Genomic DNA, 19,141 nt, shown 5'->3' on the forward strand with positions numbered 1-19,141 from the left:
ACTCCCTTATACTGTACCTGCCTCTTACACATTATGCCACATGGAATGAGCCAAAATTCACACGACTGAGTTAAAGTTTACACTATTGCACACAGATTGAGTCAAAATTCAATTTAAGCCACACAGATTAAGGAAAAAAAATCAAGCCAAAATACACACTATACCAAACAGATTGAGCAATAATGCACAATATGCTTCATAAACAGGGGCTTTGTGCGCCAAAGGTGTGCATTAAAAATTTACACCATAATGCGCATTACATATTAAAAATTATGCTACATAAGTGCTGCTTACCTACATGCTCATTGCGAGGGGTTCCATGCTCATTGCCAGGCATTCCATGCTCGTTGCCATGTGGGATTACATGCTCATTGCCAAGGGGGAATACATGCTCGCGGTAACTGGAGGACAGCCGCTGCCAGGCAGAAATGACAGCCATTGACAGTCGGGCAGAGAGCAGGGGGCTGCCCGGCTGTATTCAGAGCTCTGCAGGTCCTGGCAATTTGAAATAAAACCCCTTTCACACCAGAAAATGCAGGGATTTACCCGGGAATATGGTCCCAGGATCATGCAGGCTGGCCCCCTTTTTAACGCAGCCTAGTCCCTGCCTTTTCTGGTGTGAGGAGGAGAGGTAACCACCCTCTTAAACAACTATCTATATCTTCGGAACCAACTGACCCATTTACATGTGGGCTTTGAATGATTTTGGTCCCGTGAAACTGGGCCGTTTGGTTTCAGAAAAATCTGTCCTCAAACAATATGAACAGCCATAAAATTACATTTCATAAATGAAAAAAATCGGTTTACCTACAATATCTCTAGAACCAATGAACCCATATGGACCAGCCTGGTATCAGATTAAAGGCCCAGTGATTTGGGTTTGAGCTTCTGTGATGCCGGAGGGGGAACTGGCAGCCGTTGGAACCGGGTGGGGATCGGAATTAGCGGGTCCCATGTTATCCTATGGGAAAAATCTTCCAGCTTTGCCTGGCGGTATCTCTGGTTCCCTGGGGGCTAACAACGCGGGGTTGGGCTCATTGGAAAGCCCAGGCCCTCAACTACAAAATGGGCCTATTTGGAGAGTGGGCCTGGAGCTGTAGCTCCATCAGGCCCATTGTTAATCCGGCCCTGCTGTTCACGGGTGGATGTGTGTCTAAACATATCACACATCATCATTCTGTGACGCTGTGCGTGGGGGGAAACGGTAGACCAAATTTGTGATGCCCCATAGAAGCCTATGGGCTTCTTACGTGACCCACCGCCGCCCCGCACCGACTCCCCCCCCTTCACAGAGCTGTACTGCCCGGACCTGTGACCTCCTCCTCCCTGCACTAAGATTCCCTTTCCGGGTGCAGGGAGGAGGAGAGCCCAGCGCAGCAGCGCTGGGTAAGGGAGGGAGGGGAGAGATGACGGGTCCCGATGGGACCCGCTGACTCTCACCGCAAAGGACAGCTCTTAACGCAAGAGCTATCCTTTGCCATAATTATTGCATATGTTAGATCATATATGATAATTATTTTAGCGGTAGCCGGCGATGGGCGGCAGTAAGGGGGCACGGATGTTAGAGCATTCTTCCCTAGATCGCTTTGAAATGGAGCACTGTTCGCTCCGTGTGTATAGCCCCAGGTGTTGGCGGTGCGTGGTCCTGTGTGTTGCCATCGCCGGCAGGGGAAGAAAGTGCTTGCACTGTCTTTTCTGCTAGATCGCAGGGCTTTGCCTATAAACAATAGATATATCCCCGCTCAGCACGATTGCTCAGCACAAATCGCGGTGTGCATTGCGGGTGTACCTCGATGTGTGCTGAGGCACATTGTGTCCTTAAATAATCCAGTTAAACTGGCTTTTAGGCTTTGTTTTATTACTTTAATGGTTATAGAATTTATTTTAAACCACATGATACTAAATATATTTAAGGAGACTATTGATCTCTGCTAGATTTAGCAAATCATTAAAACAACATCATCTGCCACAGTACACATACCTTGCTGATTTCAAAGCCAAATACTTCTTCAAAATAAGCTGGCTGGCTAATTAGAAGGAGATAGAATGTCCAACTGCGGCAAAAGTTTGCGACAATAATTGCATATACCGGCATGGAAGTAAAGAATTTTCGCCATGGTGCCTTAAATTTCTGTAAGGAAACACAATTACAGCATATGAAATATAAAAGTTAGGTCTGGGATCACTTTCAGCCCATTAATCTGGCTTTGATCAGATGTACTCAATAGTTTAGTGGATATAACAATAAAATTGACTTTTTGAAATGCCTGACTGTCCGGGACCCACACAAGTACTAATGGGGATTATTGGCCTACTGAATCTTTGCAATAATTTATGTTCAAAAAAAGATTTTGATCATTCAGTCATTGGGTTGACAGACATGTTACTACTACTACTACTAGAGCATATCTGGTGGGGAAATAGGAAACGGGATCTTTCCCTGTGATAAATCCTTTATGGTTTTGACAGTTTGTTTGCAGATTTGTCATTTGAGTAAATAAGCTGATATTACAGTTATGTGGATTGGTAATTAAACTAAGCATTTAATTTTGACTTTTCTATGACTTCATTTGCCCAAATATATTTCCTCCATATTACTTAAATACTTAAATACTGGTGATTTAATCTTTCCTTCATTTGATTTTGCCTAACACTATATTGTGGAGGTTTTTTTTATATACTTAATAATATGATAATGCTAACTTGACAATTTCAATTTCCATTGTATCTTTGCATACATTCCTTACTCATAACAACATTCGACTTACTGTAAGTGGGTTCATGAAACCTGTGCTTTCACCAATGCTTTCTTCAATGTACTTCCTTTCTTCATCCGATATTGTTGGATGCGCTGCGGGGCTTTCATAAGACACAAGAATCCAGAACATATACCACATTAAACCGAAGCTGCCTGCAAACAGACATAGAGGAGCTCTCTTTAAGACCTGTATACTATTTATTTATTTATTTACAGTTTCTTATATAGCGCAACATATTCCGTTGCGCTTTACAATTGGAAACAGCGATAAAACAAACTGGGTAGTAACAACCCGACATAGAGGTTGGAGGGCCCTGCTCCCTAGCTTACAATCTATAGATGTCTTCCAAATGGAATTTCTCATGAACCTGGTCTTTTGATGTAAACAATGGGATCTGTATTTAATATAAACGTTAATGTGGACGCTTCACATAAAGGTCAATGGGATTGGAGGTAAAAGGCATAAACTAAATAAGAGCCAAAGAAATCTATGTTAGCAAACTGAGAAAAGCTGAGAAAAGAAGGACTCAGTATTAACCCCCCCTCATGCACCTGAGTGGCATTACTGAGCTAATTGAGCATCTAACACTATATGTATATATATCCAGAAGGCTGCATATTAAGGCCATTCAATTCCCACCACTACTACCAAAATATGGTAAGTCTTTAGCAAAAATAAATGATAAATGTCCTGTGCTGGAGATTGTCTCTAGCCATTAATTACAGTGGACAAATGGATGGAAATAGGAACTCTACTCTAAATCAGAGGAATTATGGTCTTCGAGAATAAAAGGTCTTCTAAAGTTTCTTTGCGACATTTCCAAAGCTCAGAAGTCTAATGGTAGGCCAGGACAGGCCCCTTATAAAACAAGGCAAACCGTAACTTGTTCATGGCAATATACAATACTTTAACTATCTGTGAAGTGTTGCAGAAGCTTTCTAATTACTCACCATAGACATAGAAGACTGAGCTCCATCCTGTATACTGGACTAAAACTCCAGCCAATGGCATGGCCACTACGGCTCCGGCATAAGAACCTACAAACAATATGACATTACCAACTTGGCAACATGGGCATATAATAATAATTTTATATAAATAGAAACATTATTTTTTCATATAAGCATTTGGATCTGTTTGTAATGCTGGGAATGTCAGATATAATGTCTGTCAAATTTTACCTAACAAGGTGAAACCATCAGATATCGTGGCCATACACTGGGAGGGATGTACCAAGCCAGATAATACAGTCAAACCTCAGAAAACTACATAATACTTAAGATTCCCCATATGTAATACAGCAGTCCTCAATAGATCACCTATGGACCATATGCATCAAGCTACACAAAGCAAAACTTTCCAGAGTTTGTACCTACTGTATGAGCTTCTTACTACTGGATTCTACTGATTTTAATCTAAGATACTTTTGTTTACAAATATGGCTATTAAACAAATTACATCAACATATATCTCTTTGCTGATCTCCCAGAATGATCTTTAATCAGCACAAAATCTATGTCAATCACCCACACTCACAACACTCAACCTAACAGTTACAGGGAGAAATTTAATAAGATGTGTATTCTACTTAACATGTGATGTTGCTATGGGCAACCAATCAGATCATGTCTACTACAGTATCTTCTAGAGGGTGCTAAATAAATAAGAAGTAGATTCTGATTGGTTGCCCATAGCAACATCACATGTGAAGTAGAATACACATCTTACCACAACAGACTTTTTTGGGGGGGTTGTGTCCTCTCTGTGGAATGCCCTCCCATGCACAATAACACTTTCCTCTAGTCCGAAAACCTTTAAATATCCCTTGAAAACCTCTTCAGGAAAGCTTATCAAATTCCAGAATCACCCACATAACCTCCATAAGCTATTTTATCCAATTACATTCCCTCTATATAGCCCACACATAACCTTTCATATTTTATCACTTAACATAATGCCGACCATAGGAAAATATTTCTATGTGACTGGATCATACAGTTCACAAAGAACTCTGTCATTTGGCTAGCACAATATTTCCAAATGCTTTATTTTTGAAGGCACAATTAAATCCATAAATCCCCTATCCCACTTTTTGGACTCATGTAGGCCTCAAGTAATACACTAATGTCATAAAACTGTATTAATCTGCCTTTTATATATAATGCCGCGTCCTCCGACCTTTTCATACCCCTACTATCCACGTCGGCGTGGAGTTGATTTTATAAAGTGTGGAGAGCGCAGCGAGCCACCGAGCCCGAAGCGTGGCGAGGGGACGCGGATACCTGTGAAGCCCGCGAGGGGACGCGGATACCTGTGAAGGTATCCACGTGCCCTCGCGGGGCGCTCTCCACGCTTCGGGCTCGGTGGCTCCTTGCGCTCGCCACACTTTATAACATCAACACCATGCCAACGTGGATAGTAGGGGTATGAAAAGGTCGGAGGACGCGTACCGCCGCCCCTCGCGGACTCGCCGCGCTCTCCATTCCTCGGGTTGGCGTCAATAGTGGAGTGGCGTTAACAATGGGGGGGCATTTCAAACATGAGGGGGGGTTTGGTATTAAAATGGGGGGTTTGGGGGCTTTTTATATTGAAATTAATGTAAAATCGGGTCTCAGGGACCATTTTACATTGATTCTAATGTAAAAATCGGGTCGATTGCGTCGATCGCATCGCATGCGATTTGGTTGGCATGCGATGTGATGCGATCGACGTGATTTTTCCGACCCGATGGATACAATCAAAATCGGTGGCGCCGTGCTAGGAAACAAGTACCTATTTTGATCCCCCACATAAGTTCCCTAGCACTTCTGTCTGAGATCAAATACAAGTTCTTGATTGCATGGTATACTGCAGATGCCAGAGTGATCTACATAAAGTGATCCCAGGTAACTTGTTGTACACATTGGAAATGTGACATTCCCGCAAACACACATTTGCACAATAAGGTCACCCCTTATTCGCAAACCATAATAATGTCAACTGGCGAAAAAGGGACGCGTCGCCGAAAACTGGTTTCAGAAACCACATTGCATAGGCAGCCGCCGCTATTTTCCCTCTCAGAAATAGCTGTGGGGATTGAATACCGCCCTAAACCGATCCACTATGGGAGTGCTTTGTGGGGATTCATTTATGCATTGTGATGGAAGACTTTTGAAGTTAATAGATACTCTGAATAAAGGCACATACAAACTGGGCGATTTTGAGCTGAATGTGGCTCAGTTATGCCGTTTGAGCTGCTTTTAGCTAAAAAACTATCATTGTGTACGGGGCAGCGAAGTATTACCAACAGATAAGCAAAGGGATGGGTGGTTTTTCCATAGCGTTCTACAACCCCAGGATAATCGCTCAGATTTTCAGCACAGCAATTTTCCCCATCATCCTTGTCCATACATGCTGGACAAAATCGCCCAGTGTTTATGGACCTTAAGTGTCTATTTGGTATTACTGGCTTGTATTAAGTGCCTGAAGTGCCTAAAGTGTTAGCCTCTTGTTTCATTTTGTTTAGGTTTTTTTTTGCTTGCAATGCTCTCATAAGTTTCTTTGTTCCACAATTCACAATTATGGGGGTAATTCTTAGCGTAGCGGGACGAATTGCTCCCCAGTTAGATATCAGGGGCCAAATGTAATAGGGTGAGAGTTTCAGAAAGTGAGAGATTTTGGGAGAGTTTTCCCATTTTTTTTAAAGCAGCAATCAATTACATGGCAAAATCAACATGGTTTTGCAGTGTAATTGATTGCTGCTTTAAAAAACATGGGAAAACTCTCCCAAAATCTCTCACTTTCTGAAACTCTCACCCTATTACATTTGGCCCCAGGTGTTTGTGCATGCACAAATATGCGCATGTGCAACAAACCCCCACAGTGAACGCCTTCAGCAAGTTTCACACTCACCAGGTATTCGCTCCAGGAGAGGCGGGCATTGGCCGGATGCAGGGGGCCATCCAGTGTTTCTTGGACGTGGCCACAAAAACGGTGGGCACACCCATAGAAACGCTGGGTGCACCCCTGCGCACACAAGCGTGTCATTGCGTGCTTGGGACGGGCGGCTGACTTCTCATGACGTGAGCACCCACACTGAATATGGCCATCTGCGGCCAGAATAGAGGTCAGTCTAGACCAGTTATGGCTATCCTTGACACTGCTGGGATGTGTAGTTCAACAACAGCTAGAGTGTCAATGTTAGCCATCACTGGTCTAGACTGACTTTTAGTAGCCAACGGAAGAAAAATACTTCATAGAATGTTTTTTTTTTCAGCTGTTCGGCCACATTTGAGCAGATGTGTATGTAAATGCATCTGCTCGCATGCTAGTGAGTGGATTCGGGCGGCAGGGCGGTGCGGACCTGCTCAGGCCTGTTTGCTATGCTGCGTATATTTGCAGGTCTGAATCAGGGGCAATATTTGTTGTATGTTTATTGTCGGCTCCCAATAAACAATGTAAAAGAAAAATGATGTAAAATGTTTCGTTTCCATACAGTATATAACATAATCACATATATTTAGAAAGTTTAATCTTACAATGTGCTAATTGTTCTGTAACTATCATTAATAACATTTGTAAATATATTTATTACTTTTTAAATTGTAAAAATCACTTAGGTACTGTAGTTCCTACCAATTATTTTTAGGAAAAAATAAGCTAGGCATCAATGTAGAGTTCATCATTTGCTTTATCCAATCAATAAGCATGCATTATTAATGTATTTATTTTTAGAATACCGGACTTTTCTTCCTCTAACCTTTCTACAATAAACAACCTTATTACTGGAATATGTACTCTGAGCTGCCAATGCAGCAATCAGGGAAACAAGACCCTATTTAAAGGAAAGGAGGAAGTGATACACAGGATCTAACAAATACACTGCATCAAATAATAATCAAATGTGTACGAAAATTGTAACAGACAAACATTTTACAAGGTTATTTAAATGTCATCTCATATTTGTGATTCATTTCTATAGACTCGGCATAGTAGAACGAGTATTTGATTTGTGAGAAAACTTCATGGACCTGCATATTTCAAGAGAAAGAACGAAACCATGGATCCTGACTTACCAATTTTCTCACGTTCTCTGGATCTCTCATGGGTGCAGTTAACAGTATGTAATATATAGTGTAATTAAAGGGACAGAGTGTAAATTGTATTCAAATGACATTACCACAGAAAGCAGTGGTGGCCAGTCTGCTGCGTTCCAGTGGGGGAGCCCACTTACTCCAGATTCCATGGCAGGCTGGGTATGTCACTCCCTTGAACATGAGAAAATATAAATTATATATAAACACAAGGGATATACGGCTATATTTTGTAAGACAAAAAGTATAGCAATGTCATATACATCTAAAGATGGCAATACATCAGGACGAATGATCTACAGTTACACTTTGCTAAGTGGGCTATTCTGCGTAGTGAAATCGCATTGCATCACACGGCACATTTTCGTGTCGTGCGATGCGATCTCACTAGTTAATTTATTCACTGCTCCAAGTTAATTTATTCACTGCACCCTGGAGGCAGATTGCATCACATGTTACGCAAAATTGCACGTGATTTTGAGTGCATTGTGATTTAGAACAACACCCCCAGTGTACATGTCTATGTCATGTAATGGGATATAGCACACCCCCACTATCCACGTCACCCCAAAGTGTGGTTAGGGCAGCGAGCGCCGCGTCCTCCCTACCTTTTCATACCCCCACTATCCACGTTGGCGTGGAGTTGATATTATAAAGTGTGGCGAGTGCAGCGAGCCACCGAGCCCGAAGCATGGCGAGCGCAGCGAGTCCTGCAAGGGGACATGGAACACATGTTAAGTAATCGCCACACTTCAGGCTCGGTGGCTCGCTGTGCTTGCCACACTTTGTAAAATCAAAGAAAAGATCACATTAATAAAATAACAATAATATAAATTTTTCATGACAAAAGAAAATAATAAAGCAGTCATTCTGTATGAGCCTTTGGTAGAAGTGAAAGGGCATAAAGAATATGCTCAAAAGCATTTTGTGCGCCTACAGTCTTTCGCCAGATAAATTCCTGCAGGTAGGATTCGAGATTCTGGCGCGCGGTGCCTCTTTAATATTTGTTGCGCCATTTACAAGATCCCACAGCCGCTCAATGTTTTGTGTGTGAACCCCAGTCTCCGGATCTACGAAATTGAACCGGTGGTTCACCCGAGCATGGTGATACCCTGCCTGCTTCAGCTGCTCCGTATTATAGGCACACCAGCAATCGGAGTAGATGGTCATCCCTGGTTCAATGCTTTGGTTTATGGTGGCCATCAGGGTACTGGCGTCATGTCGTTTTACAGGTGTCACAAAGCACTCACCAGTCTCTCTGCAAATGCCTCCGAATAGCCACTGCTGAGGCAGCATCTATCCCACATGGCTCTTCCTCTGTACAAAGAGGCTCTCGTCGACTTCTACGATTTTCCCTGGACCGCCAATTTTGCATTGGGGCTGCGTCATCAGGTCCACAGTGCAGGCCTGACGCATAAGATTATTATACTGGACCGCTGTTTTATTGGACAAGTTATGTTGACGCTCACAGAAAGAGATAGTTGTGAGCTCCTCCGCCCATGAATAAATAAACCTTAAAAGGTAAACGGCAACCCAGGAACCAATGTGCCTCCCGCAGGCTCACCTTCTTATGGCACAATTTAATATGGTAGCACCACGTGCACTCCTTCATGCTGAGGCGCATTGGGTCTCCATTTATACAATTTTTTGTCAGTGGCAGCAAATGGTGCTGCTGGAAAAATACCACTGACTCCTCCTCTGTCTGTGGCAAGCTGAACATTGTGACAGGTTCTGCAGCCATTACACTGTCATTTCACCTTCAGATCTGACAGGGACACTAACTGTCTGGCAGTAGGAACACTACGCTACTTCTGACTGACTACGATATGTGGAAACACTACGCTGATTCTGACAACACCGCTATGCTAACTGTGTAACGGCCGCGGTGCTAATACATGAAATCGCATACACAAATACACAAGTACCATTAACTAGTGAGATCGCATCGCACAGCACGAAACCATGAAACCGTGCCATGCGATGCGATTTCAGTACGCCAGCGTATGTATACTAATGTGGTACCTGGCAAATACACAAGTACCCTTGTCTGCCACAGGCATGTCTATTGTTTAAATGGTGCTTTATGGTCAGTTTGAAAACCAACCATTAGTGCATTTGTGGTTCTAATGGGAAAACATTGTTCTAAGGTGTTTTAAAATTGGGTTTTTGGACAATTTTCATGCAATGTTGACTTTAGTAAATGGTCAGTTTACAAAACTGACAACAAATATCCAAAACCCAATAAGCATATACCGTATATACTCGAGTATAAGTCGACCCGAATATAAGCTGAGGCACCTAATTTTACAACAAAAAACTGGGAAAACTTATTGACTCAAGCGGGACCCTCACTCAAGTATAAGCCGAGGGGGGCTTTTTCAGCATAAAAAATGGGTACTTATGTAATATCTGGGCTCCCGTTTTTCTTATAATACCTCGCGGGGCTCTCTGCGCTCGCCACGCTTTGGGCACGGTGGCTCGCTACGCTCGCCACACTATATAAGATCTTATTAGAGTATTGGAGGCTGACTAAGTCTTGGCTGGCTATAGAAATCTGGCTTTAGAAATTTTGTCAGAATTCAAAGTAGGAAGATTCTAAGTAGGAATATACAACCGCACACTGTCGCCTAGACTTAGCCTGGACTTGCTGTGACATAACTCCCGTCTTATTCTTATTCTCTTCTCATTGCAGGTAAAATTCCATTCATGCAACAGTCATATTTGAACTAGCATCACTGTGATTAGTATACTGCTTTGTCCTAGGTAAAATTCCATTCATGCAACAGTCATATTTGAACTAGCATCACTGTGATTAGTATACTGCTTTGTCCTAGGTAAATGTACAAATTTATTTTTAAAATTAGATAGTGACTTAAAATTAACTAGTGACTTGGACATGGTCTGTAACATCTCACCATTTGCTTATCTCAGTTTTATTGCTCACTTTCTCTAGTGGGAGAGGGGCATTGGGTGCGGTCTTAATTACTGAAGTTAGAAACAGCTTTTACAGATCTACTTATTAGAGTATTGGAGGCTGACTAAGCCTTGGCTGGCTATAGAAATCTGGCTTTAGAAATTTTGTCAGAATTCAAAGTAGGAAGATTTTAAGTAGGAATATACAACCGCACACTGTCGCCTAGACTTAGCCTGGACTTGCTGTGACATAACTCCCGTCTTATTCTTATTCTCTTCTCATTGCAGGTAAAATTCCATTCATGCAACAGTCATATTTGAACTAGCATCACTGTGATTAGTATACTGCTTTGTCCTAGGTAAAATTCCATTCATGCAACAGTCATATTTGAACTAGCATCACTGTGATTAGTATACTGCTTTGTCCTAGGTAAATGTACAAATTTATTTTTAAAATTAGATAGTGACTTAAAATTAACTAGTGACTTGGACATGGTCTGTAACATCTCACCATTTGCTTATCTCAGTTTTATTGCTCACTTTCTCTAGTGGGAGAGGGGCATTGGGTGCGGTCTTAATTACTGAAGTTAGAAACAGCTTTTACAGATCTACTTATTAGAGTATTGGAGGCTGACTAAGCCTTGGCTGGCTATAGAAATCTGGCTTTAGAAATTTTGTCAGAATTCAAAGTAGGAAGATTCTAAGTAGGAATATACAACCGCACACTGTCGCCTAGACTTAGCCTGGACTTGCTGTGACATAACTCCCGTCTTATTCTTATTCTCTTCTCATTGCAGGTAAAATTCCATTCATGCAACAGTCATATTTGAACTAGCATCACTGTGATTAGTATACTGCTTTGTCCTAGGTAAAATTCCATTCATGCAACAGTCATATTTGAACTAGCATCACTGTGATTAGTATACTGCTTTGTCCTAGGTAAATGTACAAATTTATTTTTAAAATTAGATAGTGACTTAAAATTAACTAGTGACTTGGACATGGTCTGTAACATCTCACCATTTGCTTATCTCAGTTTTATTGCTCACTTTCTCTAGTGGGAGAGGGGCATTGGGTGCGGTCTTAATTACTGAAGTTAGAAACAGCTTTTACAGATCTACTTATTAGAGTATTGGAGGCTGACTAAGCCTTGGCTGGCTATAGAAATCTGGCTTTAGAAATTTTGTCAGAATTCAAAGTAGGAAGATTCTAAGTAGGAATATACAACCGCACACTGTCGCCTAGACTTAGCCTGGACTTGCTGTGACATAACTCCCGTCTTATTCTTATTCTCTTCTCATTGCAGGTAAAATTCCATTCATGCAACAGTCATATTTGAACTAGCATCACTGTGATTAGTATACTGCTTTGTCCTAGGTAAAATTCCATTCATGCAACAGTCATATTTGAACTAGCATCACTGTGATTAGTATACTGCTTTGTCCTAGGTAAATGTACAAATTTATTTTTAAAATTAGATAGTGACTTAAAATTAACTAGTGACTTGGACATGGTCTGTAACATCTCACCATTTGCTTATCTCAGTTTTATTGCTCACTTTCTCTAGTGGGAGAGGGGCATTGGGTGCGGTCTTAATTACTGAAGTTAGAAACAGCTTTTACAGATCTACTTATTAGAGTATTGGAGGCTGACTAAGCCTTGGCTGGCTATAGAAATCTGGCTTTAGAAATTTTGTCAGAATTCAAAGTAGGAAGATTCTAAGTAGGAATATACAACCGCACACTGTCGCCTAGACTTAGCCTGGACTTAAACTGGACAGAAACTGAGGGAAACTACAATCAACACAAGTGCAACTCTTAACTGCTAAAACTTTGAATATTACTCTTCCTGCTTGCATTTGCACTGTCTGTTTTAAAAATGCCCAGCTGTACCTCTAATGACTTTAGCTCTCCTGCTCTTCCATTGATAATAGGTGTCCCCCAACATTTTATTCTTGGCCCTCTTCTTCTCTATCTCTACATGTCCTCTCTGGGTGAGCTTATTTGCTCACTTAACTTCCACTACCACCTCTATGCTGATAATACTAAAATCTACCGATCCTTTCCTGATCTCTCTCCCTCTATCCTCACTCATACCTCCAACTGTTTCTCTGCTGTCTACTCTTGGATGACCCAGCACTTTTTTAGACTTAAAATATTAAAGACTAAGCTGACCTCTTCCCACCCTCCTGCATAAAACCTGACAATCTCTCAACCTAACCTGTCTAAGCTCACTTCTTCGCCTTCTGTGTCACCCCAGTCTGTCTAACCCTCCCCTTTAGAATGTAAGCTCTCACGAGCAGGGCCCTCTCTCCTTATGTGCCTTTCTTAGAATATATAAACCTCTGCCACCCTGATAATTGCTTCAGTGTCCTGTCCCCTGGTGCACCTATCCATATTAACCATGTACTTGTCCGAAACTGTCTTGTACTGTAATTTGTTATGTGTTTTTGATTATAACTATGCTCTGTAAAGCGCTGCGGAATCTGTGTGCGCTATATAAGAAACTGTTAATAAATAAATAAATAAATAACTCCATGCGTAGTTGGATGGTAGGGGTATGAAAAAATGGGGTTCATTTAACATGGGAGCCCAGATAATACATAAGTACCAAAAAATGTTCTGAAAAAGTAGGCTTATACTCGAGTATATATGGTATATATTCATAGAAACATATAAAAAAAATAGAATGTGAAAGCAGATAAGAAGTATTTGGCCCATAATTGCACACATCTCTGAGGCTGGAAAGTCCCAGTTACACCTATACACCAGTGCCAAACCCCCTGAATGCTTAGCATCATGCAAGTGCCTAGTTGTTTCCCGATTATACCTATACACCAGTGCCAAATCCCCTGAATGCCTATCCTCTTGCAAGTGCCTACAGTAGTTGTCTCCCATTTATTCCTATGCACTAGTACCAAACCCCCTGAATTCTAATTCTTAGGGTGAAGTGTACTAAGCCTTAAAAAGTGCTAAAATGGAGAGTGATAAACCTCCAACCAATCAGACCCTACTTGTCAGTTTTCAAACACTGCCCGTGACATGGCAGTTATGAGCTGATTGGATGGTTGTTTATCACTTTCCATTTTATCACTTTCAAGCTTAGTACATCTGGCCCTTAGCCTCATGCAAGTGCTTAGTTGTCTCCCAGTTACACCTATTTAGCTGCAATAGTAGATGCTACTGAAATTGTTTATAGCTACGCAGTTTGTATGCCGATCTGAATCAGGTTTAAAACCAACAAATTGCTGGTTGTTTGGGCATTCATGTTGTGTTAATGTCATCTTCTCTATCCAGCATCAAAATATCTAACTGGTCTAAGAGAGGTCACCCCTCTCTGTAAATGGAAAAGGCTGTATCAATAAGTGCTGTCTAATGCTGGCCACACATCAGACCAACTTTTCTAAAGCCCTTCAAACCTCCAACCATAAACCTTTTTAATTTTTTTTAGTTCAGCCAACTTCTGTACAACTTCTGATGCCACAGAAGTGGGCGGGCAGTGTCTGCCAGGTAACAAGTCTGGTGCAACACTTGCACTTTACTTTTTTTTTTGCACCTGCTGAAATACAAAAAAAACACAACTACCACACTGCCAGGAGGGGGCCGTGTCGGAGGTCGGACATGTAGCAGGTCCGAGCTCTGACTCCAATCCAATGCACACGGGACCTAGCTTCGGATCAGATCACTTATTTGGGCTGGTGCACAGGAACATGTGCTGTAACTCATACCTCACTAAGGGCAGGATGTTGTAACATCCGCAGCTCTGTTGCCCCCCCTCCCCCTTTGCCGGTCACCGCATTATTAATAACGGCATATGTTCTAACATTTGCGGTTATTAACGCAAGGGACAGCTCTTGCGATAAGAGCTGTCCCTTGCGATGCGGCGCCGGCACTGGACTTCTGGGTCTGTGACCCGAAAGTCCATCTGCGCATGCGCCAAGTGACGTGCCAGCCGCAGGGCATGCTGGGGGGGATCCGTGACAGATCCCTCAAACAGCGCTGCGGTAAGAAGCCCATAGGCTTCTGAAGGGAATCGCCAGCTTTTGCTGGCGATTCCCTCCGCAGCGCTGCCACTGTGGAGGGGGGTTAGAATATACAAAAATGTGGTAAAAACCCAGATAATGGGGTTTTTACCGCATTTCTGTCTTAGAGAATCACCCCCTAAGCATCTCTGCTCCCCTGCTCCAGTCCCCTGCTGGCTCCCGGATGGACGCTGTTCCAGCGCTGGCTACTGGGCGGCTGCGGCTCCAGCGCTCACCCCCAGATGGCCGCTGATGCAGCATTCACCCCCGTGCAGCCGCTCAGGCAGGTCCGGCTCCTGCACGGCCTTGTCCTGAGTGGCCGTTGCCCCTCCGCCAGTTCCAGGGCGGCTGCTGCTCCTCCGCTGGCTGCAGCAGAGTGCATCCCTGGGGACCCGTTCAGGTTCTAAAATCGAGTCCCCGGGTGGAAATTTAATTAGGGCTGGCAGGGGAGCAGTGACTTTGACAAGCAGCATGATCATCTTGCTGCTGACACTGAGCTCCGGTAATGGAGGAGTAGGCGGACACTGCTGGTCAGTGTGTCCGCCTATTTGTCGTTCAGTTCGGGGAAAGTTCCCGAAACACCAAAACGATTTTCCCAGCTAGTTGGAACGACCGATTTGCCCGTTTTTTTGCCCAAAAAGTTGGCTGGTTGGAAGATATCTTTCTGAGGGGTTGTGGAAATCCTCATATAGGGCCTTATTTTGGTTCATTCTTTCTGACAAAATCCTTCTTAGATGGACAAAACCATGTGCACTGCAGGGGGGGCAGATGTAACATGTGCAGAGAGAATTAGATTTGGGTGAGTAATTTTGTTTCTGTGCAGGAAAAATACTGACTGCTTTATTTTTGCACTGGAATATAGATCTCACTTTGAAGTAAAACCCCACCCAAATCTAATTCTCTCTGCACAAGTTACATCTGCCCCACCTGCAGTGCACATGGTTTTGCCCATCTAAGAAGGATTTTGTCAGAAAGAATGAACCAAAATAAGGCCCATAGTAATGATCAGGAAAAAATAAATAATGATATACACAATATACTAAGTGAACATATTTAATAAAAACAAAATATAAAAACAGACATTAATATGAGCTGGACTTGGCAAAAAATAAACACTCCTTTTTATACTTTGTTTTTATTAAATATATTCACTTAGTATATTGTGTCTTTTTTCTCACTTCCTCTCTGTCTTGAAAGACACAGGAGCCAGGAAAAGGAAGAGAATAGGCAGTAGCCATCTGGTAAGCAGGGTAAATTATGCCCACAGAGCATCCCACACTAAGAACTACCCAAAAATAGGATACAGAAAGAAATGTCTCTGTGTGGTGAACCCAAAGAGAAAGAAACATAAAATATAACCTTTATTCAATGTCTATTTAAAATGTAGCGAAATAAAAGACACAAAACATATAAGGTAAAGACATGGACAAGTGAATTAAAAAGGATATTTCTATCCTTACAAAGGGGGTTATTCTAGTTCATTCTTTCTGACAAAATCCCTCTTAGATGGACAAAACCATGTGCACTGCGGGTGGGGCAGATGTAATTTTTGCAGAGAGAATTAGATTTGGGTGGGGTTTTTCTTCAAAGTGAGAGCTATATTGCAGTGTAAAATCATGCAGTCAGTATTTTCCCTGCACAGAAACAAAAAAACTCACCCAAATCTTAATTCTCTCTGCACATGTTACATCTGCCCCCCTGCAGTGCACATGGTTTTGTCCATCTAAGAAGGATTTTGTCAGAAAGAATGAACTAGAATAAACCATAGTGAGGCCCCAATGTTGTGTACACCTTGTATACATTTTGGTATTTGTTTCCTAGCACGGCGCCCATCGCATACCGTATTTAGTGGCGTGCAATGCGATCTTCCCGTTAAATGAACAGGAGTGCTTGTACAATGAAATATCGCATAGCAATTTTTAATTGTACAAGCACCCTGTTGGGTGCTTACAATGTTAATTGCACCCCATTGTCAATGCCACCCCCACTATCAACGCTAACCCGAAGCGTGGCGAGCGCAGGGAACCCGCGAGGGGCGGCGGTACGCGTCCTCCGACCTTTTCATACCCCCACTATCCACGTAGGCATGGAGTTGATTGTAGATAGTGTGGCGAGCGCAGCGAGCCACCGAGCCCGAAGCGTGACGAGCGCAGCGAGCCCCGCAAGGGGACGCGGAATACGAGCCCGAAGCATGGCGAGCGGAATACATGTAAAGTAATCCGTGTCCCCTCCTGGGGCTCACTGTGCTCGACATGCTTCGGGCTTGGTGGCTCGCTGTGCTTGCCACAATATCTAAAATCAACTCAACGCCAACGTGGATAGTGGGGGTATGAAAAGGTCAGAGGAAGCGTACCGCCGCCCCTTGCGGGCTCGCTGTGCTCGTCACCGCCACTGCTGGTACCGCCGCCCCCTCGCGGGCTGCACTGACTACCTGTGGCCAGGCTGATCCACGGTGTTGACACTTACACACCGTGATCTTCCCCAAGAGGCAGGCGACTCCTGGCTTCACACCGCCCGTTACCCGCTTCCCGGCTAACGCGCTGGCTATCAGACTGCAGTCTGTACTCAGCGTGAGCCACCAGCGGGATGGGATCAGGTTTAGGCAACCCTGAGCCCGTCCAGTGAGATTGATAACACGGACGTACACACTGCCCTACACTATGTATGTGATCTAGGGAACCACTTCCCAACTTATCTGGAGTTATTGTGAATCACTGGTTATTAATCAATTTAAGAGAATCAGCAGGCTTCATAAGGAGGATTATCCCTATTCACTCTGTAACCTCTGAAAATACGGTGTCAATCATATATATACTCCAGAAAGATAGCACCACTATCTTGATCATATGAAATAAAAATTTGTTGTACACGATGTTAGGGCCCCACTTTGTGAGGATATAAATATCCTTTTTAATTCATTAGTCCATGTCTTTACCTTGTATGTTTTGTGTCTTTTATATCACTACATTTTAAATAGACATTGAATAAAGGTTATATTTTATGTTTCTTTCTCTTTGGGTGCACCACACAGAGACATTTCTTTTTGTATTCTCTTTTTGTGTATCTCACCAATGTCCCGTGGTAGCACACCCCTCGAGAGGTACCAATACCAAGCATTATACATTTCCTGAGGGGGGTCGCAGCCTTATACTGTATATAATCCCTAACTTGACAGTGTGACTGGCCGGTGCTTTTCAGTTTTTCACACTAAGAACTACCCTCATTATGGGCCAGATGCACTAAGCTTCAAAAGTGATAAAATGGAGAGTGATAAACAACCAACCAATCAGTTCCTACCTGCCATGTCACAGACTGTGTTTGAAATGTCAAGCAGGAGCTGATTGATTGGTTGTTTATCACTTTCTATTTGATCACGCTTGCAGCTTAGTGCATCTGGCCCTATGGTTTTAATTATGGATGCCCTGATAGGCTGTGTTTAAGCTTGAAATGTGATGAACACACAGGATGTGGGATGTACTCATTCAAAAATGCAGTAAAATCAGTTTTATGGGTATTACTGCATTCCCTTTATGTACTTCAGTAATCAGCTATTGCTGGGCTGGTTCTAGTTGAGAGAGATCCAATCGGATCCCTTCTAGCATTTCGAGCATCCCTCTGTGTCCAGGGACCGGCGGTCCTCACAAAGGGCAGCTCTTATCAGAAGAGATGCCCTTTGTGATACTAATCGCATATGTTAGTACAATAAGTGGAGAGCTGTACCAGACAAAGTTGTACATACTGCCCTGTAATGCTAATTAAACTTTTTCATTTTAATTGGAGGGGAGTTTAGATTGGTATTCATTTTTACAGTTATATTAGTTTGCAAGTTATTATATTCATTTTGTAAAATGGAAAAATTGATATATTAATGTTTTTCCTTCCCTCTCTTTCTATATATTGCATTTATATACAGTGTGTGTAGGCCTGATACTCTAATTCTATCATTATTGTTGTGTGTATTGCGGTAGAGATAGCATCTCTCCACTTGAGAGTAATGTGGATGATTCAGACCAGGTTTTGGAGCAGTAGCAGAAACTAGGTGTGTGTTATCAGCAGCACCTGTGATTTCCTGATATAAGTGTTTCCAGGGCAGAGTGCAAATGCTCTTGATGGCGGATTAGTGATACGCCGGGGTGTGGGCTATGGAAGGGACACATTTTCAAGAGTCTGTTTATGCTGTGATTACCTGTATGCTGCTGCCTGTAACTATGCTTGCCTATGGAATTCTTCTGGTATGATGTGACCTGCTTTATAAAATAAAAATCAAAGTCTTCATTTGAAACCCCGTGTATTTTATCCTTGTCACGGTATATTTTTTTCTTTAGTTCTGAAATCAAGCATTTGGAAACTACTTCTGCCCCTGTCACTTCATGTTC

The 19,141-nt window shown here is 42.6% G+C and overlaps 1 protein-coding gene across 1 annotated transcript in view; it reads right to left on the reverse strand.

Annotated features, from left to right (window-relative positions):
* Positions 1–19,141, reverse strand: part of SLC17A7 (solute carrier family 17 member 7) — a 164,844-nt gene that overhangs the window by 24,691 nt on the left and 121,012 nt on the right. The window contains exons 5-8 of the mRNA XM_083162706.1: positions 7,918–8,005; positions 3,710–3,796; positions 2,769–2,911; positions 1,982–2,131 (exon numbers count right to left, since the gene is read on the reverse strand). Coding sequence (XP_083018832.1) covers positions 1,982–2,131; positions 2,769–2,911; positions 3,710–3,796; positions 7,918–8,005 — 468 coding nt within the window. The remainder of the gene's footprint in view (positions 1–1,981; positions 2,132–2,768; positions 2,912–3,709; positions 3,797–7,917; positions 8,006–19,141) is intronic.

Source organism: Crinia signifera, chromosome 19 (genome assembly GCF_055691185.1).
Source record: "Crinia signifera chromosome 19, ASM5569118v1, whole genome shotgun sequence".
NCBI classification, from domain to species: domain Eukaryota; kingdom Metazoa; phylum Chordata; class Amphibia; order Anura; family Myobatrachidae; genus Crinia; species Crinia signifera.